Here is a 27,051-nt window from a genome sequence, read left to right on the forward strand (position 1 = left end):
CTACATCTTTTCGCTTTCATAAGAATAGCCTACTTCGAGAATAAAAATACTTCCTCTCAAGCTCACTTTAAGGCTTTTTAGACGGCAAGGTACAGCATTTGCTCCAAAACTGCGCAAGTTATGTCAAAACTGCTGGTGCCTCTGTATTGAACCTATGCCAAAATCTCCAGTTAAGCGCAAAACGGCTCTGCAAAAGTGTGATCTGTATCGCGTTCCTCTCTAGATTCAAAGTTGCGGTGTCCAAAAAAGTGACATTGTTACGTGACGGCAAGTCGATGAATACAGTAGGACATGACCAATGGCTATGGCATGATTTAATGGTGGACGGCCTGGCTAGAGCGCTCCCGCCCGCGTCACTGCACATTTTGTCGACTTCTTGTCTGTAACACGACGACCGCGGACCACCAAACTACAAGAACGGCACAGACGATGAAACGCAGGACGTGCAATGAGCGTCAGAGAAGGGATGAACAAAGAAGAGAAGAAGATGAAGGGCTTGTCACCCTGATCAGACAGGTGAGCAGATGATGAGCGGATCAATCGTGGTCCACGAAGACTGAAGAGCCACCGGTCGCCGGCAGCCAACGCCGAGGCCCGTGGACGCACCCAACGGCAGAGGCTGGAGTGTTGTGTTCTCTTGTGTGGGTGGGTTTAGTTATGTAAGCTATGTGTGATTATGTAAGCAATGCGAGGCTATGCAAGCAATAGATGCTTCCATTGGTTTCCACACCACTCTAAGCCGCGTCGACCCAAAATATCGCTTTCTAATTATTGCCGTAGGTGTGTCTGCTGCACTCACTTCCATGAGCAAAGGCTAAACTAATAAATCATTTGGGCCATGTCAGCGACTTTTAAACAAATGTGTTAAGAAAGCAGAAGCTCATGACATCCGCGACTTCAGTCGGACACACACAGTTTAAAAGCGTTCTGCCCAAAACATTGCTGCTTGCGACCATGGAAGGCCCCGAACGAAATGCGTCTTTGTCGTCCTTAAACTGTTTTGTATTTGGTAAGGGCACTCAAGCCATAGTGCAGGTTTATGCACATTTTATTAAACTATCATATCACCTCAAAACCAGTTAAAAATTGGTTTATTGGTTTATTGGGGTTTAACGTCCCAAAGCGACTGAGGCTATGAGAGACGCCATAGTGAAGGGCGCCGGAAATTTCGACCACCTGGGGTTCTTTAACGTTAAGACCTTTTCAAGACGGCGCCCGTGAAGAATAGCAAATTAAGATGTCGGTCGAAGATACGTGAATGTGCATGTACCGATGAAAACAAACGAAGTTGTTTTTAAGCGGTGTCCTATTTAAGGGAAAGTACCATACGCCCCGTATACTGGCGCCGCTGCGTTTCCCTAAAAGTGGGGGCTGTCTTTTTTTTGACAGAGTTCAACATATCCCACTTCCACAATGGCGTATTGCGGTAATAAGGTCAGCGAACACTTTTCTGCTGCTCTGTGGGAATCATGGCGTAAGTTGTTTTTTAATTACTTTTAATGACTCCTCAACACGGAATACCCGCAGTACTGTACTGTGGGAAATACCTCGAGCACGCACTAACAATGGTTACCAGATGCTACATAATATGCTCCCGTCGCTTCTAAACAAACGAGTTGTTTCATAGCCACAATACTGTTTTTTTTGTAAATATATCATAGCCACAATAATTGCACTCTCTACATTTTTCTGCATTGCACCGTACATTGTATACTTCATTAAACACTCTCCTAATCTTGTAATTGTCTTTGCTTATGCCTTGATTTCGTACCACATCCTCCCATGTCTGATGCGTTGTGTTTGTATTCTAGTTTTGTTGCCAGTGCCATGTTTTTAGGAGCCCTGAACCCCGTCAAGCCCAGTTAGAGGCGTTTTGTTGATGCTCCTCAGCATCTGTAATGTTGATGTTGGAATAAAATGATGATGATGATGATGATGATGAATTTGGTTTTTCATCATTTGCACGCAGAAGAGGAGGATATGATGAAACGCGTACCTTTGTTCCGCTACTATTTTTTTACTTCACTTAATTAACCTGCTAGATACAGTCCGGCTACCTCTGTCCTGGAGGGAAAATTTCGTCATTGGCGCAGCAGGCACGGCACCGGCGTTCTGCCATCCTAGCTATGCTGGCACTGGGTGAAGCCTCCATTTGAGGAGCATTTCTTTGCCAGTAAGACAAGTTACTACTGTTTCACTTCGTGGTAAAATGGTGCGAAAATTTGTCTTCTCACCGTCTTGGTACGTGCACTCGCAGATGTCGGACCCGGGCTCGGGGCACTTTGTGCCCAGCACTTTCCTGGTTGGCTCCGCCTGTTGGCAGGCTTCCTCGCACGACTTTGGATCGCACTGGGTTTCTTTTTTCTCTTCTGGGGAAGAAAGAAAAGAGGATGGCTCGAAGTGGTATAGGCATTCTTCTGCACGACATCAACAACGCTCACGTTCGAAAAGAATTTAATTTTATTGCGAAAGCAATACTACTTGCACTTTCAAGCCTTTGCCGTGCCGCGGCGGTGACTGCCATCGTGCCGCGGCGGTGACCACCACTGACCTTCAATACTACTTGCACTTTCACGCCTTTGCCGTGCCGCGGCGGTGACCACCATCGTGCCGCGGCGGTGACCACCATTGACTTTCATTTGACCTTGATTGCATTAGATTGGATTAGATTCGATTACATTGGACTGGATTGGAATAGATTAGATTAGATTAGATTACGTGAGATTAGATTACATTGGACTGGATTGGATAGAAGTGGATTGGATTGGAGTGGATAGAAGTGGATTGGATTGGAGTGGATTGAATTGGATTGGTTTGGATTGCATAACCGATGCATCATCACAAGTTTAACCACAAGCACTACCACCAGCTACACTACCCGCTGTACCATGGCGTAGGTACGAATATTGCTTTCGCAATTACCGGGCTTAACCAAGCTAAGCCACAGCGAATTTTTCTTTCTTCGTCTCGCACGAGGAATGCGGAACCAAAAAAAAAAGAATAGAAACTTGTTCACATTTGTCACTCATCCCTTCTTCAGTAGGATAACTGTAACGCGATGTTCCGAGCAGGTACAGCAGATATTTATTAGTAAACGTACCCTTTTTCTTGTCACAGTGACAAACGTTGTTTCTACAGACGGCCGCCTTGAGGTTTTCTTGGGAAACTGCTTTCTTGCAGTAGTCGAGGCACTTAGTAGCCGTGCAGTCTGAAATGGGAAGCCACTAAACTGTACAAAACATTTTCAGCAAGCGCTTCCGAAAATGCTCTCGCTTCGGCTCACTTCACTCTCTCAACTTCACTTTCTGCTGAATTCACCCAAGCATTTAAGCACTTTACTTTCTATGAAGTTCGCGGCAACGAAGTTATTCCTGAAAGTAAATAATTTGGGTCAAAAAGCGGAAGCATTTTGCTGCCTCAGGGTAAAGTAAAGGCTGTGACTTCAGCTTGGCATAGTTCAGCGAGCCTACCAAATGTTTTACCACGCACATGCATACGAACGAGCTGGCATGCATTTCTCACAACACTAATTTACACTGCCATGACCTTAAGCTCTAATGAAGGTTCTGTTTCAAAGCGAAGAGCTTTATTTCTCCAAAAAACTCATTTTTTCAGCCCTCTCAATCTTTTCCTTGCATTTATTGTGGCCCCATATGGGAGTCGGAGTTTATTCTTACGCCTTAAGAAGTGGAAGCAGTTACAGAAGTGAACCTCTCGGGCAGGTTGGGCGAAAGAAGCAATATACGATAATGCGTTGGCTGTTCTAAAAATTGCCGGAAATCAAGGCGACGCTGCTACTCGCACCGTGTCCAACAAGACAAGATCAAATTCATCTAAGCCGTTGTAGCGTATGATATCAGCTTACTGTCTTCGTACGAGCAGGAGCAAATGTCGGACACGGAGCATGAGACTTTGACGACATTTCTGCCGGGTTCTGCCTCTTCACATGCTTTCTTGCACTCGTCCACCGGACATTCTGCATAAGAAAACAAAAAATAGTTGTGCACTGATTTTAGGATGCAAGCAAATTTAGCACTGCCCACGTGGCATGTTTGTAAAAAAGCAAGGTGTTTAAAATGCTAGGATTCTTAAGCTGTATATAGTCTTGTCACACCTTTCTGCGAGTCGAGTAAAAGTAGCCGAGATAATCATAACAAGTGCGTTCTCATATCGCCGACCAAATTTTTCGTCTGAACTCGTTCGCGAGACCACGCATCCTATATTTCCCTTTAATTCTCTTATGGCCGATATTAAAGTCCCAGCTTAGTCAGGAACAGTTTTAGCTTGCTTGCGAGCGTTTATCTGCTTCCGATGGCGCAGTGGCTAGTGGAATAGTACCAAGACGCAGTGTGGAATTTTCAACTAGTTTAGATATATCAAGGAAGACTGCAAGTCATCCCATTAATGGGCATTTCATGCTCTTTCTTGATGGCCAATCTTAGGTGTCGACTCACAGAGGAGAAGTTATTTTAAGGAATTGCGCTTTATGGCAGCACATCATACTCCATTTGTAGCTTCAGGCTGTCATACAAAGGGCCATTACAACTATGGGAATCAAAAGAAATGCTTCTACTTAAAGGGCAACTGAAGCGGTTTTAGAATTCGATGAGTTTAAGGTTGCCGAATGTGCGAAATGTGCTGGTAAAGCCTGCTAAATCGTTTAGCTCTAGCATTTGAAATGGTGGCGCAATCGCCGAATAAAGTCGTCGTCGGCGTTCAGGCTTCTCTGAAGTGCACACCGACGGCCAGAGGTCTCGATAATGACGTAACGTATGACGGCACTACGTCTCCAGCGAAGAAACGGTTATCCCATGGAAGAAAACCGACGCCATCGAAGGTGGAGCTCACGATGCACTGTGTGGCGCCATCTGACGACGCACACAGCACGCAGGCGTAACAGCGGACACCTGAAATTTCGGCAACAATGATATCACTGCCCAGTTTCCTCGCACTCCTCCAACGTAGTGAGGAGAAGCGTGCACATCGTCGCAGTTTTAATTGACGATTATGTCATCATTTTAAATGCTAGTGCAAAAATACTGTGCATGATTTATCTAGAAGCTTGATAGGTTCGAATTATTGAATAACCTCGAATTCTAAAAAACCGTTTCAGTTTCCCTTTAAGGCTTTTTTTCAACATATGATCTACGTTTTCGGTTAGCTGCGACAAATGGAAAAAAGGAGCAATCTTCCCATCCAGTTTGGCTGCGCATATCTGAAACTCAGCGTCTGTCGAATGTAGCTGTCATGTCATTTTAACGAAGCAGAAGCCTCGCTGTGCAAATATTTATGAACGCCACGGAATGTGCACGGTGCGGCTAACAAAGCGCTTCTTCTGCGCTGGCTGCTGACACGAGTGAAAGACTGTTCCCTCACCAGATTTCGTTGTTGCCCCCGAATGGTCTGGAAGAACAGGAACAAGAGAACAGCGTTAATGGCAGCACTAGCTGCATATAACAAGCTTTGTTTCATAAGACACATCAGGTACAGAATCTTCCGAAACTCAGCACCCGGATTCGTCCCCAGCTTAACTACGTCCACTCTTGTGCAAAGGCCTTTCCAATAGGCTTCTATTGACCCTGTCTGTCTTGAGCCAGTTGCGGCCACTGCATCCCCGCAAACTTCTTAATCTCATCCGGCCACCTAACTTTCTGCCGTCCCCTGCTACGCTTGCACTCTCTTGGAATCCATTCAGTCACCTTAAGCAAACATAGCAGGCTAAAATAAAAAAAATTCAGTTTTGTTTCCTTTTTGTGATAAAAAATTTCAGCTTCTACCTGAACAAGATTCGATGTCTCGCATACGTGCCAGAAGATTTTTTTAACGTGAACAATGACGTCTTTCCAAAACTGGCCAGTGACCGACAATGCTCCTCTTAACAGTTATAAGTAACTTGTAGCTCTGCTCTGTTCAAAAAAAAAAATCAAGACAGGTACGGTGTCAATTAGTTGCGTAGTAGTAGAAAAACGCTGGCGGAGGCCACGCTGCCTCTTGCTAATTATTTTATTCATATCTAAAAAACCTCTTAGATATTTCAGTATAGTACACGCGATTAATTTGTAGGTGAAAGAACCCAGTAATATTAGGCGGTAATTATTCATTTCCGATCGGTTTCCTTTTTTTGTATAACGCGCGCAACACGCCATTCATGAGGCACAACGCCCGACTCTAAGCATTTGTTTAGATATAGGCGTTGCCAGTCGTCAGTCATCGCCGGCTTCCCGGCTTTTTTTCGGAAAGGCAAAAAGCTGCACTGAGCACGTTCTTTTTTTTTTCATAGTGCAGATGTGCTGAGTTAGACTACTATGTCGACCATGTGGAAAGGTCTCATTTCAGCTGCGATTGCGAGGCCTCGTCTCAAATGCACTTGACATCAGCGCGTGCTCGCGCGTGTTTCGTTTTGCTGTTCACGTTGTATTTCATCCAGTGCGCTTGATTTGTAAATGATGAGAGGGGCTTTATTTGGTGCGTTCGAGGTCTTTGCCACGTGCTCCCAAGATATTTGCCGGTCATTTGCCCTTCCATAACTGACTGCGGTGTCCGCAAATTACGTTCAACTTATGGTTTTTTTTCAACATCTTTTATCCCCAACTCTTCATAACCCAGTGCTATGAACAGCCCCTGTAAACACGCGGTAAATAGCACTAGGTAGGTCTTGTCTCCTTGCCTTATTTGTATTTCATCACAGTTTCCTTGTGAAGGACTTCATGACCGCTGTGCAGCCGATACACCACTTGTTTCGCCTAAGACGTTCTGCAGATTTTAAAAATATGATATTTGAGTTTAAAGAGTGCGTTTTTTGACATGGCATTGTCAGCGGGGTAGGGCATCAGAATACAGCTAAAACGTGCCAGCTCGTTACCTAATACAAAATATTTAATTTTTTATCTATCTCGTTAGTCTCCGTATTTATATGAGAGGAGTGTAGCCTGTCATAAGTAATATCTCTATCAGTTGATTATAATTTCGTGAACACAGTTACCTTCGGCACTATGACCCATGAAATTTTGTCTGTTTGGACAAGCTGCATACACTGGAGGGGTTGCTCTGCCTGCAAGCTCTTGGAAAGCGCATGCAGTTTGGCGGGATTTAAGCTGAATTTGTTCCCCCACGGCACCGAAGCTAACTGATTTTCGAAATTCTAAGGTCTGATATAGATACTGCTTACGGTGGCCTACACGTCTCTTTAAATAATGAGACTAACAGCGACCGTTCAAACGTTAACTATTCCGCATTACTTAAACAGTGAAATAGTTAGCGCATCTTAGCTACATTCGCATGCGCTGCGCCACTGATGATGTCATGGTGAAAAACGCATTCTTCTAAGTTAAGAAGCCTCGTTTTAAAAAAAGTGCAAAACATTATAGGTGAAATACCTGGTAAATATACTGCAGTACCTTTAGATACGCCAGTTAAACACCATGCTACGTTATGCCTGTATAGTTCCCGAGGTTCTGACTTAATCAAAAGCTTTCGTGTCCACTTTCTACACATGGTTAAATGATAAAACTTTGTGTGGCACAAACTATATTATCTCCTTCTGGAAATTTTAAAGCAGTTTTTCAACCACGCTCATTAAAGTGTGCCGAACCTGTGGGATATACAGATATCCCTCGCCTGCCCGCGCCGAGTCACGAGACGAGAGCGCATGCCGCAGGGAATGGGGAGAGGAGGGCACCCGGCCACTCTCCTCACTCTCAGCTCGGACGTGACGTCACGCCTACGCTCTGGCGTCTTAGGAACGGGGTGAACGACCCCTCTTGGTTGCAACCGGTTGCTCAAGGGGGGTGCAATGTCATAGGCGTTTAAGGAGAGCTCACGCGGGAACAAAGGCTGTCTAGTCTCTCCTCTCGCCGTGGTGACTGCCCGATTGCCCCGCCGACCCCGTCTCCTGCCCGCGCCTCCCTGGATTATTCAACGCCGGTCGACGACGACCTGGTAAGCTGCTGAACCATATATTATCGGATAGAACATTCTTCCGCAGTGTGTTTTGCCTTGCGCTAGGTTAATAAACGGTTTCCTAGCGTACTCTGTTCGTTGCCTACTTCGTCCGAACCCGCCGTGGCTGTGACTTTGCGCCACGGGTTGGGGACACGAGAACGCCCGCGCATAGCTGGCACGGAAGCGCGCCTTCCCGGCCGGCTGCTCGCGGGTCTTGGCACCCGAACGTGGGGCGAACTAGGCATTGAGCAGTGTACTTTGTTGGAGCGAACGACTGTCGACGCGCTAACAAAGGATGGCAGCTGATAGGCCTGACTTCCAGTCTTTGTTCATGCTGTCAGAGCTAGCGGCACAGAGCCAGGGCTCCCTACTTGACTTGCCTTTGGAAAGCGTAAATCTTGAGTGTTCCACGCGGAATAGCCGAGTTGCATTCCCGGGCGCGTCGGCAGGACTTAGGCCTGGTACGGAGGGCACCACATCGGGCACCCCGCCGCTCCGTGGTGCGAACAATGGGGCACTTAGGCCTCATCATTCGACACCATCAGCGGCTGCGCCCAACTCCGGGGGCGTTAGTCCGCAGTCATCCGAGGTGCTCTTGCAGAACGCGATGCAAGTTATGCAGAGCTTAGCGGGTATGTTGCAAAACAATTTGCAAGCCCCGGCCCAGGCACCCCGTCTTAGGATAGACGTACCTACCTACACGGGGTACCATGACAGAACAGGGGCTAATGAGTACCTCGACCGTCTGCTGCATTATCAGCAAGCGACAGGAATTGCAGACGCCGAACTGCTCGCGCGTGTTGTGCCTGTCTCTTTGACGGAGCAAGCGGCCCGCTGGTACCGACTAACCGGTAACCGAGCGAGGACAATGGAGGAGTTTAGCGCAAGCTTCCGCGACGAATTCCTCCCCGCAAACTACGAGTGGCGTTTGAGGAGGGAGCTGGAACTCCGCACCCAGCACCCCGACGAGTCTTTGTTAGAGTACGTCCGAGCGATGGACGAACTGTATCGCCTCGCTGACCCTCGCGCCACAAACACGGAGAAAGTTGAGCGTGTCACACGACAAGTGCACCCGACTTTCGCGGCCTACCTGAGAGGAGGCAGGTTTACAGACCTGGACGAGCTAGCAGCTGAGGCGAAGCGCATTCAGGGAGACATCCTCTCTGCGCGAGCGTATCGGCTGCCGCCACCTGCATCGCAGTCACTTGAGCCTCGCTGCGCGTGGAATGGCAGCTCAGCGCGTAGTCCGTCTAGAGCTGAAGCGACAGCACAGTTTGCTGACGAGAGTGTCCCGAGGGGTTGGGAATTATCCGACCGCGCTTTGGACCCATTCAGCTACGCGCTGCGAACAGCACACGCTGCCGCAGAGCGGAACACCTGTAGCCGAGATCGCGAGGCCGACACGCGGCCGCACGAGCGGCCCCCACCGTCCGCACCGCGAGATCGAGATCGAAACGACCGACCGGAACGTGGCGACCAGCGCCTAGCCCGTCGGAGCCCGAGCAACCGCTGCTACAGGTGTGACCAACCGGGCCACTTCGCCCGCGACTGTGGCCGCCTCCCCGCCCGTGACCAAACACAGTCGGGAAACGGCTACAGCCGCCGGTGATCGACCTTCGATCCCGCGCGGCTTACACAGAGAACCCCGGTTTATTAGCGCCTTTGGCATGTCGCGTAGGAAGTTCTGTTGACTTGCCAGCGCCGTTCATCGAGCTAACGATAGCTCGAAAGAAATTCACCGCGTTACTCGACACAGGGGCAAGCGCTTCTTTGTTCGGTGACGAAGTGCTAAACCATCTCCGCCAGAACAAAATCCGGTTGAGAGAGTGCGATACCACTTTTCGCCTCGCGAGCGGCACAGCGCAATCCAGCGGTGCAGCTAGGATAGTGGTTCGCTGGGAAAGACGCGTGCGGCGACAACGCCTCGTTCATCTTCCCTGTTTATCCGTTCCTGTAATTCTTGGGCGAGACTTCCTAGCCAAGACAGGCATTGTGATAGACATAGCCAGCGGAGGCTATCGAGAGCGCACCACCGGCGCCTTGAAGCTTTTTGCAAAAGCGCCCGCGGCCTCGCAGTCAATTACGGCTCCGAACGCGGAGCTAGCGGGGAGTGACCGTGGAAAATCACCCCCGCCGGCCCGGAAACAAGCATGCGGGCGGACAGTCGCCGCTGAGAGAGGGCCCACAGAGAATGTTGTCGCGGTAGAAAGTTGTTCTACCGTGCCAGTGAGGTCAATGCACCCTTTGTTGTCGGAGGTGAACAGCGTATCGGAGAGGGAGAAGGCACGTTTGTCATCTCTCCTCTACGAATTCAACGCGACATTCACGGACCGGCCTGGCCTGACTACACTAGTAAGGCACAGAATAGACACGGGTGATGCTCTGCCTTGGAAGTGCAATCCTAGACCAATCAGCTTGGCTAAGAGAAAAGCACTGGACGGCGCCTTAGACGAACTTATCGATACTGGCGTTGTTGAGAGGTCTAACAGCCCTTGGGGCTTCCCGGTAGTCTTAGTTCGAAAGAAAGACGATACATATCGGCTTTGCGTGGACTACCGCAGACTGAATGAGGTTACGAGGAAGGATGCGTACCCTCTACCAACCATTTCTTCCCTAGTGTCCAACCTAGGTGGGGCGAAGTACTTTACTACGCTCGATGCTAGCCGCGGATACTTTCAGGTTGAAATGGATGAGCGTGATAAGGAGAAGACTGCTTTCACTTGTCACAGAGGTCTTTTCCAATTCAAGAGAATGTCTTTTGGCTTGGTAGGAGCACCCGCTACTTATCAGCGCCTAATGGACCGTGTTCTGGGAGATGCGAAGTGGCACCACGCGCTCGCATACCTAGACGACATCGTGGTGTACTCAAAAACGTTCGAGGAACACCTGCGCCACTTGAGGGACATCCTAGAGAGGCTGAGGTCCGCGGGAATCACTTTGAACCCGAAGAAGGCGCAGATCGCCGCGACCCGAATAACACTGTTGGGGTTCACGATCGACAAAGGCCGCATTCTGCCGTGCGAGGATAAACTCGAGGCTTTGCTTAAGTTTCCGTCGCCGTCAGATCTAGCTGGTCTCAGACGCTTCCTGGGAATGGCGAACTTTTATCGCCAGTTCATCCCAGATTGCGCAGCGCTGCAGGCACCTTTGACAAAACTTTTGAAGAAGGGAGAGCGCTGGAGTTGGGGTCCCGAGCAAGAGGCTGCACTGCGCAACCTTGTTAAGGTGCTCGCGGACACGGCTGAGTTGCAGCTACCCGACCTAAACAGGGAGTTTGTGATTCAAACCGACGCAAGCGACCTGGGCTTAGGAGCAGTGTTGCTTCAGGAGCATGAAGGCGTCCTCCGACCGGTAGCGTTCGCGAGCCGTTCACTGACGCCGGCAGAGAAGAACTATTCGGTGACAGAGAAGGAATGTCTCGCGATAGTTTTTGCTCTGCGGAAGTTCGACTACTACGTCGACGGGGTGGCATTTGTGATCGAGACGGATCACATGGCGCTCACCTGGCTGAGACGCCTCAGCGAGCCGAGCGGCCGCCTGGCGCGTTGGGCCCTGTTGCTGCAGCGTTACGACTTTACCGTGCGCTACCGCAGAGGGAAGAACAACGCCGTGGCTGACGCACTCTCGCGAGCGCCTGTCCAGGGCGAGGAAGGTCACGCGACCGACCGCCCGACAGAGAGAGAGAGTGAGGGATTGTCGCCAGCCGTAGCCGATGTGAGGGACACGGACCGACCGTTGACCCCAGGCGAGAGCGTGAACCACATGGACTACGCGAGTTCCGTGGGGATCGCGTTCAGCAGAAAGGAGCTGCTCGAAGCTCAGCAGATGGATTCATTTTGTCGAAAAGTGTTCGACGGGCTCAGGGAGCCGGGCGGCCGGGCCGCCGCGCACGTGGGGACAGCTGGTTTTGCTGTCGGTGCGGAGCGCTTGGAAACAGCTGGTAGTGCTGTGAGCGCGCTGGATTCTTATCTGCTGGATTCCGACGGCGTCCTGCTGAGGTATATCCCATCCGAGAACGACACAAGCGAGGCGTTCAAGGTGGTGATACCGCGAGTGTTGAGAGCGGCACTGTTACGCTACTTTCATGACTCGTGCATTGCTGGGCATGCAAGCGGCCCGAAGACTTACATTAAGTTGTGTCGCTTTGCTACCTGGCTTGGCATGAAAAGGGACGTAACACGCTACGCCCGCTCATGTCATGTGTGCCAAAGCGTGAAGCCCCGGGGTGGACGACCGCCCGGCCTCATGCAGCCGATTAACAGCCAGACTCCCTGGCAAATCGCGGCGTGTGACATCATGGGACCGTATCCCACGACACCAAGCAGGAACAAATTCTTGTTGGTGGTCACGGATCACTTCAGCAAGTGGGTTGAACTTTTCCCCCTTAGAAAGCTGACGGCACGAGTGATCATGGAGAAGCTGATGGACGTATTCACCAGGTTCGGTTTCCCAGAGCAGCTGATAACGGACAACGCGTCCTACTTCACTGCGAAGGTGTTCGTAGATTCGTGCGCTGCACTCGGCATTAAGCACAAGAAAACGACCACCTATCATGCTCAGTCGAACCCCACGGAACGAGTCAACCGCAACATTAAGCACATGCTTGTCGCGTACTCTGAGAGGCACAAAGATTGGGACTCCTATCTGCCGGAGATCGCGTTCGCTTTGCGTTCGACCGTTAACCGCTCGACTGGGTATGCACCGTCTTCTCTCAACCTGGGTAGAGAGCTGCTAAATCCGATGGACCGGGTTCTAACGGACAGCAGGAAGACGCCAGTCGCTTCGTCAGCACGAGCTGAATACGCGACGCAGCTGCGCGCTAAGATGACGGAGGCCTTACACAAGGCTCGCCGAAACCTGAGCACCGCTAGGGCGCAGCAGAAAGCACAGTACGACCGCTCGCACCGGGATGTTCACTACGAAGTGGGCGATCTGGTGCTTCGGCGCCAACACGTTCTCAGCGATGCTAGCAGACAGTTCGCGGCCTCGTTGGCGCCGAAATGGATCGGGCCGTTCCGCGTGCGAGAGAAGCTTTCCTCGCTCGTTTACAGGCTCGAGGACTTGCGGTCGAAACCGACAGGCGGACCGGTGCACGTATGCGACCTGAAACGCTACGTGCAGCGAGATGAGTGGGTTCAGGACACAGCCCGACCCGCGCCGCAGTCGGAGAACGAGCGCTGCGATCAGCCGGCGAACTCTGCGTCCCGCTATAACTTGCGCCGTAGGCAGAAATAAAATCTGCCTGCGCGGACTAGAGCGAGGGCGCAGGCCGACACGCAGTCTCGTTAGATGCATGAACGTACGGGCCGCTCATGCCGATCAATGTTACGTGAGACTTACTTGCGTTAGCCCTCATGACTCTCGTGAGGGCCGAACAGCTACGTAGCACGCGCTGCGGGAGTTGGTTACTTCTGTGTTGACCTTTTCAGCGCAGATGGAAAAGAAGCAGGGCGCATCAGAACGACATCGTTCACGTCTACCAACTAGAAGCCACCATCCAGCTTCGGCAACGCGCCGCGCCCATGGCCCGCCGCTACGCCCAGCCCGCGACCTGAAGCCGCCACCCTGCTGCCACCTGGGCACCCCTGCTACCTGCCACGCCGCATCGGAGCCCACCGCCTGCCTAACGCCTGCCGACTGTACGCCGCCGTACCCGCCTACACAAGAGCAAGCTGGCCAAAAACAAGAGCGCTGCCCAGACCCTTATTACCACCTCAACCCTGGGCCCTCACCAGCTGACCAGGCATGCCAGGGCGGCCCAACCGCGGCCTCTAACATGAAAGCGCCGCGGCCCTCGCCTCTGAAGCCACCTGACCCGGTCTCTCAGAGCGACGCAGCCACAGACCTGGCCTCCAAGCAATCGAAGCCGGGACCAAGGAGGCGGTCGACCATATTCACCGGAGCGGCGCAGCCGCGCGTACTCGGAAGACGTCGACCGGTAACAAGCCACCTTTCGACGTCGGCATCTCGCGGGTGGTCAAGCCTTCGGACCAGCTGATCGGTGCGGGCGTGGCGCGGACATCAACAAGTGTACCAGCGGGAGCCGAAGAACTTCGATCCCTGGATGGCGGAGAAGAAGTAACGTTGCGCCCGCTTCTCTGTCCGGGAGGCTTCTTAAGGAGGGGAGGATGTGGGATATACAGATATCCCTCGCCTGCCCGCGCGGAGTCACGAGACGAGAGCGCATGCCGCAGGGAATGGGGAGAGGAGGGCACCCGGCAACTCTCCTCACTCTCAGCTCGGACGTGACGTCACGCCTACGCTCTGGCGTCTTAGGAACGGGGTGAACGACCCCTCTTGGTTGCAACCGGTTGCTCAAGGGGGGTGCAATGTCATAGGGGTTTAAGGAGAGCTCACGCGGGAACAAAGGCTGTCTAGTCTCTCCTCTCGCCGTGGTGACTGCCCGATTGCCCCGCCGACCCCGTCTCCTGCCCGCGCCTCCCTGGATTATTCAACGCCGGTCGACGACGACCTGGTAAGCTGCTGAACCATATATTATCGGATAGAACATTCTTCCGCAGTGTGTTTTGCCTTGCGCTAGGTTAATAAACGGTTTCCTAGCGTACTCTGTTCGTTGCCTACTTCGTCCGAACCCGCCGTGGCTGTGACTTTGCGCCACGGGTTGGGGACACGAGAACGCCCGCGCATAGCTGGCACGGAAGCGCGCCTTCCCGGCCGGCTGCTCGCGGGTGACCCCATAAACCCTACACGACTGCCAGTATAATAAAGGTTTTACGGCCATGCTTGCGCCGTGTCTAAAGTGCGCATAGCGCTCCTGACTGGTCTCGTACGCCCTGGTTTTCAATAATGACGAAAGCTATTGAGTAAAAGCGACACACCTGAAAAGTGATGAGCGCGCAATCTTAAATTCTTAATCGTAGCTTTTACGCCTGTTGCTTGCCGCGTAAGCACCAGGTAGAGGGAGTACAATGAATATTTTGTTCTGTTTGGTCGAGACTGAATTGCTCCCGTATCTACCAGTCAAGTGGATTACAGTCCAGAAATTAGGGCTTTAAAAATTGTTTTCCTTTTTGCCCCCAAGAGCCAAGTACAGCAGGCATTATGTTTATGGCATATAAAGATGTTGCCCTTACCATACTCGGTTGTTGAGGTCAGAGGATCTGTAAAAAAGTAGAAAATGGAGCTTTAATGACATCATTAACGCCGTGAAGCAAGCACAGCTTCGTAGAGCACTCGATGGTGTTCTTTTGAAAGACAAAAATAAAAATATAGTTTTTGCGTTTATCTTAGTACTGTTCCGTGAGGTAACGAAAATTTCATGAATTATACCCGAAAATTCTTCTTCCAGGGCCCTTTTCCTTGCAGCAGCTTGAAAACGAAGTAAATTTTGAAAATGCGAGACAATTTCTCTTCTTCAAATTCTCTGACAATCCGAATAATTTCCTCTAGCGCCATATTTTATCTCTCAAATTTTCTGAAATTGCCAAATGCAACATCGCACGCTCACTCCCATAGCCAGCTATTCTCACCGCGGCAGTTATTACGCAATGCCTTCAACTCCCTTTCCCACTAAAGAACGTTCCGCCTTGAGGGTGGCAAGGCCTCAACTCGACCGAAAACTGCCGGTTTCGGGCGCTTTCTTCTACTGCAGCTTGAAAACTACCAGTCGATAAATCTTTGAAAAAGTGCGACATTCTCAATTCTAAAAACTACCTTCGTAAAATTTCCTTCTGTGCCAAATATAACCCTTAATACTTCCTCCGAATTCCATCAACGCTTCCAAGGATTAACGAATTGGTGTTTCGAGGCGTTCAAATGATCCTTCCTTGTCGTCTGCGGCCCGTTTTAGAAGGTGTCGATGCAAAGCAGCCATGCTGAAGAGGCAAGACATCTCCTGCTTATTGCACTCCGTACTTTATGGTTCCCATGGCAAACCAATAGAGCTTGGAATGGCAAAATAAAACGCCGCCGCGAAAGCTGCAGGTCATGCTTGCGTTCAGAGTAAATACTATATTTTATAGGCCAGTTGGAACGTCGACTGGTTACATTTATCATGTGATCGCCGATAACAAAGAGTGCCAGACGTAATGCCGAAAATTCGTGCTAAATCTACAAATTAAATAATACGGAAGCAGAAGTAGGCGTTGAAAACGTTATCTCGCATCTTGGGCTGAAGCGGGAGTAAAACTAAATATATTTTATTTATTTATTTATTTAAATACCCTAAAGGCCCAAGTGGGCATTACATAGGGGGGGAGGGCATGAAAAAAATCTCTGCCTCTCCCGTAACCGAGAGTAGAGTAAGCATGAAATGTTGACGGGCCTAATGTCATCTCGGTGGACACCCGAACCGCATCGTACAGGAAGGGAGGAACGCCACCACCTGTTCAGCGCGATGCCTTGCCATTTGAACGCAAGGTTTTTTGAGGAAAGGAAATGGCGCAGTAATTCTCTGCCATCTCGGTGGACACCCGAACCGCACCGTAATGGAAGGGAGGAACGCTACCACCCGTTCGGCGCGATGCCTTGCCCTTTGAACGCAGCGCTTCTCCCCCGGGCCCCTGTGCGCCTGCGCGCCTGCGCGGCTTTGCTTGATGCGCGAAGCCCCTAAGAGATCACGTATGACAACGAAGTGTATCGTGGCATTTATGTGCTTTTTGCACGCGTTATTAGAAATCGGAAATTATAATTCCGTGCATTATCAAACGCACAGCGACTGATATCTTGATAAACATTGAGAAGGCACTGGCAGCAGTTATTTTTTGTGACTCCTTTGGAGACCAACCGGCGCTTGCATGCCGGTCGCGTAGGAGGGCTTACAGAGTCTCGTTAAATCTCGTTAAGTCTCGTACGGTGCCCGGATGTTCTCCTTTCAGAGCCCGGATGACTGGATTTCAGTGCCCGGATGAGTAGATTTCAATGCCCGGATGATGGCTCTCGGTCTCGGCGTGACGTCACCACACTGCCGACAACGGGGGCTAAAAGCATTTCATGCTTAACACAATACTGATTATTGGCACAGAGTAGCTAACAAATACAAAGAATAACTATATATACAAATTGCAAGTACACAGCACTGCAGTCGCTGAAAGATACATGCATTGAGCGTATAAGACTTAATGCTTCGACGATACTGAAAACATCACGGTGAGTTTTGTAGGCCAAGGTGCGCTGAAAGTTTTGTTTATGTCAGCCGGTAGCGAGTTCCACTCTGCCGCAGATAAAAGTAAGGGTGATGTTTGAGGCTTCAGTGTTCGTGCGAAGATGGGTAGCACTTTGTGGGAAAGATCAGACCGGGGTGAAACATGATGGGCAGGGGCCATGCGATCAGCTGTGAACGGGGAGTTATCGTAGTACAAAGAATGAAAGAACGATAAACAAGAGAACTTGCGTCGAGTGATAAGGTCGGGGAGATTGATGTACACATATAGAAAGTACGGGTCTCCAGCCAGATGACTGGTAATTTTCCCAATATTTCAGGACTTCTAGCTGCCTTTTTAAACAGTGTGAAAAGCATTGCGCGCTGTTAGTGAACAGCGGAGCCCGCGGAAAGAGTCACATCCTTCTCTCATCTCACTGCGTGCGTCGCTCGCTTCTGCTGTACATTGTAAAGGGAAAATACTACACGTGAAGCCACCGACGCTGTCGCGAAAAGGAACACGGCCGTCGTCTATCACGGCGTCGACATGTAGCGTAAAATGAATAGATAGGCAGTGGGGAAAGTGGCGGACAACATCTGCGGGAATTCTCAGGACTGAAAGTGGAAGTGCCGCCCGCGAGCAGCGACTGCCGACAACGATCCGCTAATCACGAGCGCCTATGAGTAGCCGGTATTGTTGCCGGTGGCGCCGTAAGTGAAAGCCTTACGCGTTTTCTCCTTACTCCGCGCACAACAGTGCCACAAGGAAAATGCCGTTTTACGGAGCGTTGCCTCTTAAAAGATACATTCTACAATTTGGCCTGTACAATGCATCTTCGTCTAAAAACCAGCATTTGCAATAAAATAAAATTACCGATACAAATTTAGCTCTGAAGAGTGCGTTGGAGTTTTGTGCGAAGGGTGCATATACGTTTGAGGACAGGGGGCGGGTAATGGATAAGCGAATAAACTGATTTATGATCAGCGCAGCCTTAGTCACCTTAACTACGGCGTGTAGTGTAATTCAGCATATGGAGAGTTGCTTGGAGAGTCATTTGGTACGAGCAACTGGAGACCATAGTCTAACGTGACACTGCGTTTCCTTCTACTTCCTCTTAGCAACAAATGTGGTTGTTTTCACATACTACGAAGTGGACATAGGAAGACGGCGGAGTGGGTGAGGGAACAAAAGCGGGTTAATGATATCCTAGTTGAAATCAAGAGGAAGAAATGGGCTTGGGCAGGGCATGTAATGCGAAGGCAAGATGACTGCTGGTCCTTAAGGGCAACGGAGTGGATTCCAAGAGAAGGCAAACGCAGCAGGGGACGGCAGAAAGTTAGGTGGGCGGATGATTAAAGGTGCACTGAAGAGGAATCTGAACTCGTCTTTTTGCCGCGGGAACTCAATCTGCACGTTCTGAGCATTCTTAGAAACTTCGATTTATTGTCCTGTGTGGCTGATTTTCCTAATTAAATCGAATTAACGTCCGGCTCCCGCCTTTTTTTTTGAATTCTCCCTCGTACAGTGGGCGGAGTCGACCAACGCGTGGAGTGCCTTGCAGCCAGCTCCGTGGAGGCTTTACTTTCGCTTTATTTTGTTTTTTAGGTTTCCGTGAATAAATAGTTTCATTCGCAGATAATATAGCCGCAAAATAAGCCCGTAGAAATAAAAATACGCGCGGAATATTTGCTTCTACGGACTACTACGTATTGCTCCGCCGATGGCAGAGCGGCAAGCCGCCGCGGGACTGGCTGAAAGGCACTCCACGCGTTGGTCGACTCCGCCCACCGTACGAGGGAGAATTAAAAAAAAAAAGGCGGGAGCCGGACGTTAATTCGATTTAATTAGGAAAATCAGCCGCACAGGGCAATAAATCGAAGTTTCTAAGTATGCTCGGAACGTGCAGATTGAGTTCCCGCGGCAAAAAGACGAGTTCAGATTCCTCTTCAGTGCACCTGTAAGAAGTTTTCGGGGATACAGTGGCCGCAACTGGCAAAGGACAGGGTTAACTGGAGAGACATGGGACAGGCCTTTGCCCTGCAGTGGATGTAGTCAGGCTGATGATGATGATGATGACGAAGTGGACAATCCCCGAGTGGTCCACACATGGAAGACCACCACCATGCAGGAGTGGCTGCGCCTGGACTCGACCCGGCAGTGCAGTGCTCAATGGGAAACAGCCATGAAACTCGGCAGGAGAGAAGCACACCGACAAAACAAGCCCATGCCACCGTATGATTCTATGAACATGGGGAAAGCGACAAAATATAACCCTTGAAGCAAAAATCAACGCTTAACTAAAATCTTCAGCCAGATTATTCCACACCGGTGCTACTCTACTCTGTGTGCTTCTCTCCTCAGTGTCAACATCACTTTCCAAGTTTTTGGAGGACACTGGCCTTAGAAAACACTGGTAGAGGCACAATTATTCAAATCAGTGACTCTGGAGGAGCAACTGCCGACAGGCTACTGTAATTCCAATCTCATTAACCACCACCGCAACCAGGAAAACTGCTGTGGTCTGAGATATTCACACATGAGGCTTTTGAGAACAAGTTGCTTTTGCACAGCTTCGGCATTAAAAGTAACGCCGGCGGTATTCAGGTTTCAGGATGCGCAGGCCCTTCAAATAGAGTATCAAATTTACGGTGCCTTACCCACACAGAGAGGTGATCCCAACGAATAGTCGCACTCTTTTCCCATTTCCATGCATGCCGCCGTCTCTTCCTCATTGCAGTCCTTACGCTTCTCGTCTGGCGATGCAAATGAAACATAGTGTTATGTCAGAAACATGTTTGCACTCCGAAACGCGTTCAAATAGACTGCGTATCCGCTTAGACGACCTCGGAAAGCGGTGGCAACAGTAAAAAAATCAGATAGGCACATTGTTGACCTAAAGTGCGGTGAGGCGAAAGCCTTAAGCGCGGTGTTGCTGCTTGTGTCACTGATGCGTTGTTAAGATGTTAGGCTTCGCCCGTAAGAGTGAAACGCGAATGCGTCTTGCAACGCTGCTATGGAGTCCACAGAACGCCATCGCCCAATTTGAGGAAAGGAAATGAATCTGTCTCGCATACATCGGTGGACACCTGAACCTCGCCGTAACGGGAAGGGAGGAAAATGGGAGTGAACGAAGACACCGTATTCAGTAGACGCGCCTTTGTTCATTCCAAACCATCGAGCTGGCATGGCGCATTGGTTAGCACGCTTGTCTCGCACTCCGGAGACCCTGGTTCGATTCCCGAACTCGATAAATTTCCTACTCGGTTTTATTTATTTAACTGACCTGACTAGAAAGGTTAATTATGCTAATTGGGTGATTAAGCAATTAACTAAACTCATTCCCACTAACTTGGAGCATCAGTATACGAGTCCTTTAATTGGTTGCATGGTTACTAGCCAAAGTACAACTGGCCCTGTTTAAAATTCACGCACTGTGACGCCACGGCCGTTTCGACCAATGGAAAAGCGTGACATTTCTGTCGACAACGCCTGCTTACAACGATGAAGCATTAAAGGCTTCCGCCTTAAAACGCGGACAGCCCGTAGGCTGAACCATTCACTTCGCTTGATATGCTCCTTTCTGGCTCTTCCTAATATTCACGGTAGGCAAAAGAGGAAGATGGCATTTTTGAACGCGCGGTCCTTCCATTTGCCACGCCCGTTTGACTTTATTGGGCTCGTGATTAAAGACGAAAGACTGGCTAGTTGCTGCTTTTAATTAACTGGCTCCGACATGGTGACTAGAGCTAAAAAACACAAGGACAACGAAAAGATACAAAGGTACAAAGGTACAAAGATACAAAGATACAAGATACAAGAGAGAGAAGTTCTTCAGTGAAAAAAACTGAGAATTTAGTCGGCGTCTAAAATCGCTGACATGCTACTCTGCATGGGGAAGGAATTCTGTGAGATAAAGGAGGAAGGAGAGCGATGCGGAAAAGGTAAAATAAAACAAAAAGGGCAGAAGATAAAATAATAAGGGAGTAATTACTCATTGACGTCCACCCGAGCGCAGCCATACGGCTACAAAGGAAAGCTATACAGCTTTCTCAGAAACTTCGTAGTTAAAGAAAAACTCGTCCTGGTCCGGGGTTCGAACCTGGGACCACCGCTTCACCGGAGCAGCCACTCTACCAACTGAGCTAACTGGGACGGTAAGCATATGGTAGGGCGAGAACGAATTGATCAATAACTCGAAGTGGGAACAGTGTTGATCAAATGTTTAGGGGAATCCCCCAAGGTAGAGTAAATTTGTAATAAGGGGGTAATTACTCATTGACATCCACCCAAGCGATGTTTCTCAAGAAAGCTGTATAGCTTTCCTTTGTATCCGTATGTCTGCGCTCGGGTGGACGTCAATGAGTAATTACTCCCTTATTACAAGTTTACTCCACCTTGGGGGATTCCCCTAAACATTTGACCAGAAGATAAAATGCGGCCATTAAATACATACTAATGTGCGTGGCGAGTAATAATTTTACGTATGAAATAATGAAGTGCATAGTCCAGTCCAACGGCATGATGAAGTGCACATACGCTAGACACCGAGACGCGAGACATCGAGCGTGTGCCCCGTTGGTGTCTTTTCGTTGCATATTGTGTTTTTTAGGGCTAGTCGCAATGTCGGAGCCAGCTGTTATTTCGTGAAGCTTCGAGAAAAAAGCATCAACATTTCCTTATTCAAGTATGACAAATTTTTCGACGTTGACCTTGTGAGTAGAGATCCTGACTACCAGTGGCGTAGCCAGAAATTTTGTTGGGGGGGGGGGGGGGGGGGGGCTCCTGTTGCAGCGCGGCCTTGTCATAGAATTTGTGGAGGAATCAAACGCAAGAATAATAACTGCATTGCCATTGACAATGCCATTGTGTATTAGATAACGCTACGCACTCTCTAGACAAGTGAAATATGTATTTTTTTAAAATAAAAGAATGTATTCGTAGGCGTTAAAAATCGTGGCAGACCTAACTGATACCAATGCTTCGATGTTTTTGTGTATTTAATTATTAAAGAAAATATCACATGAAGTCTAGAACTATATCAGTCCGAAACCAGCAAAGCAGTGCATGCCGCTGATAGGAAAAATGTAGAGGCCGTGAAATGAGCAAGTAGTTGACAAATATCTTTACATTTTTGTACATATGCAACGGCCAGGGAAAAATCTCAATGAAGCTGTCCTTCATTCCAGCGTAACGCGCAGCAGCAGCTGACACCGGTCATGTACTGCGAGTAATTGCACCGAAATTTTAGTCTCAACAGCGAGCACATGTATAAATGAGGAGTTCTGCAAAATATACATTAGAAGTGCGAGGATAATAGGGACAATATTCTCTTCTGTGGCATGACGGCACAAATGAATCACCACAACGCTTCGTCTCATCGGACCTCGCTGCGTGCTTTGTCAACTTTTCTGATAGAGTAAAAACATTGTAAGAATAACAAATTAATTGAAGTTCTCCATTTGAAAATCTAAAAATCTAAAGCACGACTTCTGAAATGTCAGTGCAGCTTTCGCGTCAAAAGCTTATGGGAACTTTATAACCATTACGTTTCGGATTGGAAATGCGTGGCTCCGTAGACTCCGCGGCCGCCACGATATGCCGCGGCGAGCCCGCTTGCCATAGATAGGCCCTTGAAAGTTTCTGCTAGGATGGGATTTCTTGCGTTACGTTATTCCAGGTGCATGGGTGTTGCCACGAAATCCAACCCGAGTTAACAATGTTCTCGCCCAAATGTCTTTTCTAGTCTGAAAAGACATTGTAGGCGTCAAAATCCAAAATGACTTCCGGCGCCGGTAGTTGTTTTGGTCAGCGGTGCCGGACAGTTCTAAAAAATTTTGGGGGGAGGAGGGAAGGGCTGAAGCCCCATAAACCCCCACTCCCCCTACCATCATCTTTAAACGTGAAGATGTAGACGTGCAACGCCCGCTTAGAGTGTGGAAGGTACTGAGTGCACATCCCGCAGCCATGCTATATCAAGCGCTTCCAAAATGTGCACGTTCTTCATGCAGATGCTCGACCTCTTTGTTGGTCTTCCATCCACAGCACGAATCTACTCTGCATGGTTACACCTGTTTAGCGTATGGGAGGTTCCAATCTCGTCACTATCGAATGCCCCATCAGTTTTTCGATGTCTACAAGCCGCATACTCTGTTTCCTCACGAGTCTTCAATACCTTCCTGCGCATCACCTGCTGTGCGTGCCGGAAATATTCAGTTCCAGCCTCGGATTTACGGATAACCGAAGGTTTTCCAGCAGGCTGACATGTTCCCCAGCTGAAACGGTTTTTTGAGAATTCGAGGTTATTCAAGAATTCGAATCTATCAAGCTTCTAGGTAAAGCATGCAAAGTATTTTTGCACTAGCACTTAAAATGGTGATATAATCGTCAATTAAAACCGCAACGATCTTTAGGCTTCTCCTCACTACGTTGGAGGAGTGCGAGGAAACTCGGCAGTGACGTCATTGTTGCCGAAACTTTAATGTCCGCTGCTTACGCCTGCATGCTGCTGTGCGTCGTCACATGGCACCAAAATTTGCATTGTGAGCTTCACCTTCGATGGCGTCGGTTTTCTTCCATGGAATAATCATTTCTTCGCTGGAAACACAGTGTCGTCATACGTGACGTCATTATCGGGGCTTCTGCCCGTCGCTGTGCACTTCGGAGAAGCCTGAACGCCGACGACGACTTTATTCGGCGATTACGCCACCATTTCAAATGCTAGAGCAAAACGATTTCGCAGGCTTTACCAGCACATTTCGCACATTCGGCAAGCTAAAACTCATCCAATTCTAAAACCGCTTCAGTAGCCCTTTAAGGTTTAGTCTTGGAATGTGTACCCAATATCTTTTATTATCATGGAATGAAGGCAAATTTAAAGAGTACAAGCGGGCAGCGGGATAGTGACTATCATTTGTAGGCAAGGAATTTATGGTGTAGTGGAGGGAGAATATGCCGCCTCTTTTCTCAGTCACTGCTGAGGAGCGTTGCCCGTAAATACTCTCCTGTCGCCGGGTGCGTCGTTCTTGAGCTTCAGGTCGATATGGGTGATGTGCCATGTACCCCCTCCTTGCATGCTAAGTCTGGTGCAGTCAACATCTATCAGTGATGTGTTTACAACGTCAAAAAAATTGACCGTAACTGCTGAAATCGCCCTCTTTCAGACACGAAAACAAAAAGATGCAATATAATAAAGCATAGTGCAAAAGTACGCAATCAAACTTATTAGTATACTTTTTGGAAGGCGAGTGTTAGATTCGAAAGACGCCACTTTTCTATCAAAAACCGATCCTTTAAGTGCCAGATATCACTTAGAAAATTTTTACCTTAAATTGCACTTCATGCAAAAGTGACGCGCACATGTGCCTATAGCTCGTACACGTCCTGAAACCTGCATCCATGAAACAGCGCTGCACCAGAATTTAATGAAAAGCAACACTAAAACACTAATAATAAGAAAAATTAGAGGGGGGGGGGTCAAGTTTTGCCTTAAATTCGTCTGACACTGCGGGAACACAGCAGTGGCGGCAATCAAACACGTCCACCGGCGATCCGTCAGCGACATGCCGAATGGCGGTCGCTGACGGATGGGTTTGTACTTGCCATTGAAGACTGGAACCAAAACGGTTCGCCCTAGAGGAGAAATATTCCATGTATTTCGCCCGTCCGGAAATCGTGCACGTGGGATTGTCTGCATATTGCTTGAGTCTCCATGCCGCCACCGAACCTACGGCCTCGGGCTCAGTATTCGAAACCCATTGAACCACGCCGCTTTCCTTAGCGGATTTTGATCCAAAAATTTCTTTTTACTAAAGCCACTACCGTAGCGCCCGAAAGTCAGAACACTCCCTCACCAACGCACAGTGGCTCCCCCGCTACGAAGTCGCATTGTTTTCCATTCTTCTTGCACACTGCTTCCTCCTTGCCATTGCATTCCACACGCTTAGGGCCTGCCAGCAAAGAAATGACATAAAGTAACGTATTAAGTACGCTTCAAAATATGCAGCCTTCAAAAGATATCAGGGCTGACACGCGACCAGTTTGTAGAGGTGCGCATGCTCCGCCAGGCGATGGCAATCAGTCTCACAAAAATCCTAAGTGACTACGCTGCCTCACCTGCGCACAGAGGTGATTCCGAAACGTAGCGGCAATCCTTTCCCATTTTGTGGCACACTTTCCGCTCTTGTTCGTTGCACTTCGTACGCTTTTGGTCTGGCACGTACAGAAAAGAGGCGCCACCGTGAGAAGGAAGCAGTTCTCAAACAGGTCCTGACAGCTGTATCACATCTGGTAGAGAAACGAGCTGACATTCACTGCAGTGCTTGAGCGAAGCCCTAAGCTGGAATCGATCTTTCGCAAATACGGCTGGGCTTTTGTTGGCGTCTGGAGCCAGGATAAAAAGGCGTATTTTTTCAAATTCAAATTTATTTAGCATCAACAATGATGTTACAAAACTCGTGATGCCACGGGGTGCTAGTAAAAAGCCTGTAACGGCTTGACAAAGGCCAGCACCCCGTTCACAGAGCAATACAGCAGTGGACAAAAAGAGATAGCGATATAAAGAAAAGCAATATATATATATGGCGACGGCTTTACGTAATCATAAAAACACGTTAAGTGATCGGGCTAACGTTGCGGGTTCATAATTGCAAGTGTTAATGTCTTCAGTAATTACAGATACACTGATTGATAGATCACTTGGACGTGTTAACAGAAGAGTTAAGAGCGTGTGGTAGTGTGTACATCAGCATTTGGCAGCCATAGTTCGTACGGGTGTGAGGAATCTTCAATGTCTGACTGCTTCGTGTGCTATAAGCTTTCGCAAATGGAGACAGGGTTGCAAGGTTTTCAAGAAAAGGGTCATTATTTAGATGAAAGGCATGCAGCTTGTAGGAAACGAAGAGTGTTAGCATTATAACGAGTTCCGCGTCTCTCAAATTTACATATCCCAGACATTCTGGGCTCTACATGGGCCCAATGTGGAGATAATTTTCGGAAGGAAAATCTAGGCTTGTTACCAAGGAAACCGATACTACACGTAAATCTGGAATGAGAAGGAAGGGAACATTGCATTTCTGCACCGACTTTGCTAAGATGTCCGGCTAACGGCGACAACTCATATTGCTCAGGTACATGTAGTAAGCCAAAAACAGAACTGAAAAATGGACATTGTCTGTAGCTGCGTTTCAGCTTCCAGTTTTAGGAACACTCGCGGTCTCGATTTCCAAAAATACTCTGCCTTTTAAACGCGTGACAGAACTACAAAGCCATGCCTTACCTACACAAAGGGATTCTCCTGCTACGAAGTCGCACTCCTTGCCATATCCCTTGCAGACTTCTGTCTCGTTAACATTGCACTTTGTGCGTTTGTCGCCTGTATCGAAGCAAAGATTAATGGAAAAGCAAGAACGATTAAAGGCAGCATGAGCCACACTGTAAACAATCTTCAAGGAGATCTCTAAACCTTTTGAGAGGATGGCGTGCTCAGTATAAGTTTTATTTTTTTTCAAGAATGTCGGCAGTCATTGAGAAGAAGAGTGCCTTACCAGCGCAGAGCGGGCCCTCTGAGAAATATTGGCAGTCCTTCCCCATCTTGCTGCACACTTCCCTTTCCGCGTCATTGCATTTGGTACGCTTGCTGTCTGTCAGTCAGATGAAATAAAAAAATAAAAGCCAACTATTGCAATAACCAGCACACCGACTGCATTCATTACAATCCGACACAACGCGTAAAAGTGCGCAGCCTAGTGCTTCAGCTGGCTGCATTTCCCAACGCAGTGGGAGCGCTACACAATCGGCTTCCTGACGTGTGTGGTCGGGGTGTGAGAGTAGCGCTGTTATGGAAGCCAACTTATCACTTCAATAAAACGGAGAGTTGAGCTAGTTGGTACATACTGTCGGGAAAAAAAAAACAGTGCTGAGACGAGGGACAGAGAAAGAAGACAACAGGACCGGCGCTGACTATCAACTGAAAGTTTATTAAGGCGAAAGCCTTTAATGCCTCATCGTTGTA

The 27,051-nt window shown here is 48.9% G+C and overlaps 1 protein-coding gene across 1 annotated transcript in view; it reads right to left on the reverse strand.

The window, feature by feature from the left end:
• Positions 1-27,051, reverse strand: part of LOC149348090 (uncharacterized) — a 292,673-nt gene that overhangs the window by 55,307 nt on the left and 210,315 nt on the right. The window contains exons 64-73 of the mRNA XM_089541683.1: positions 26,585-26,680; positions 26,317-26,412; positions 25,155-25,250; positions 24,893-24,988; positions 19,700-19,795; positions 15,036-15,062; positions 5,377-5,403; positions 3,866-3,976; positions 3,101-3,208; positions 2,235-2,369 (exon numbers count right to left, since the gene is read on the reverse strand). Of these exons, the coding sequence (XP_089397809.1) occupies positions 2,235-2,369; positions 3,101-3,208; positions 3,866-3,976; positions 5,377-5,403; positions 15,036-15,062; positions 19,700-19,795; positions 24,893-24,988; positions 25,155-25,250; positions 26,317-26,412; positions 26,585-26,680 (888 nt within the window). The remainder of the gene's footprint in view (positions 1-2,234; positions 2,370-3,100; positions 3,209-3,865; positions 3,977-5,376; positions 5,404-15,035; positions 15,063-19,699; positions 19,796-24,892; positions 24,989-25,154; positions 25,251-26,316; positions 26,413-26,584; positions 26,681-27,051) is intronic.

The sequence above is a fragment of the Amblyomma mixtum genome, chromosome 4 (assembly GCF_055824585.1).
Source record: "Amblyomma mixtum isolate Tamu chromosome 4, ASM5582458v1, whole genome shotgun sequence".
Lineage (NCBI taxonomy): Eukaryota > Metazoa > Arthropoda > Arachnida > Ixodida > Ixodidae > Amblyomma > Amblyomma mixtum.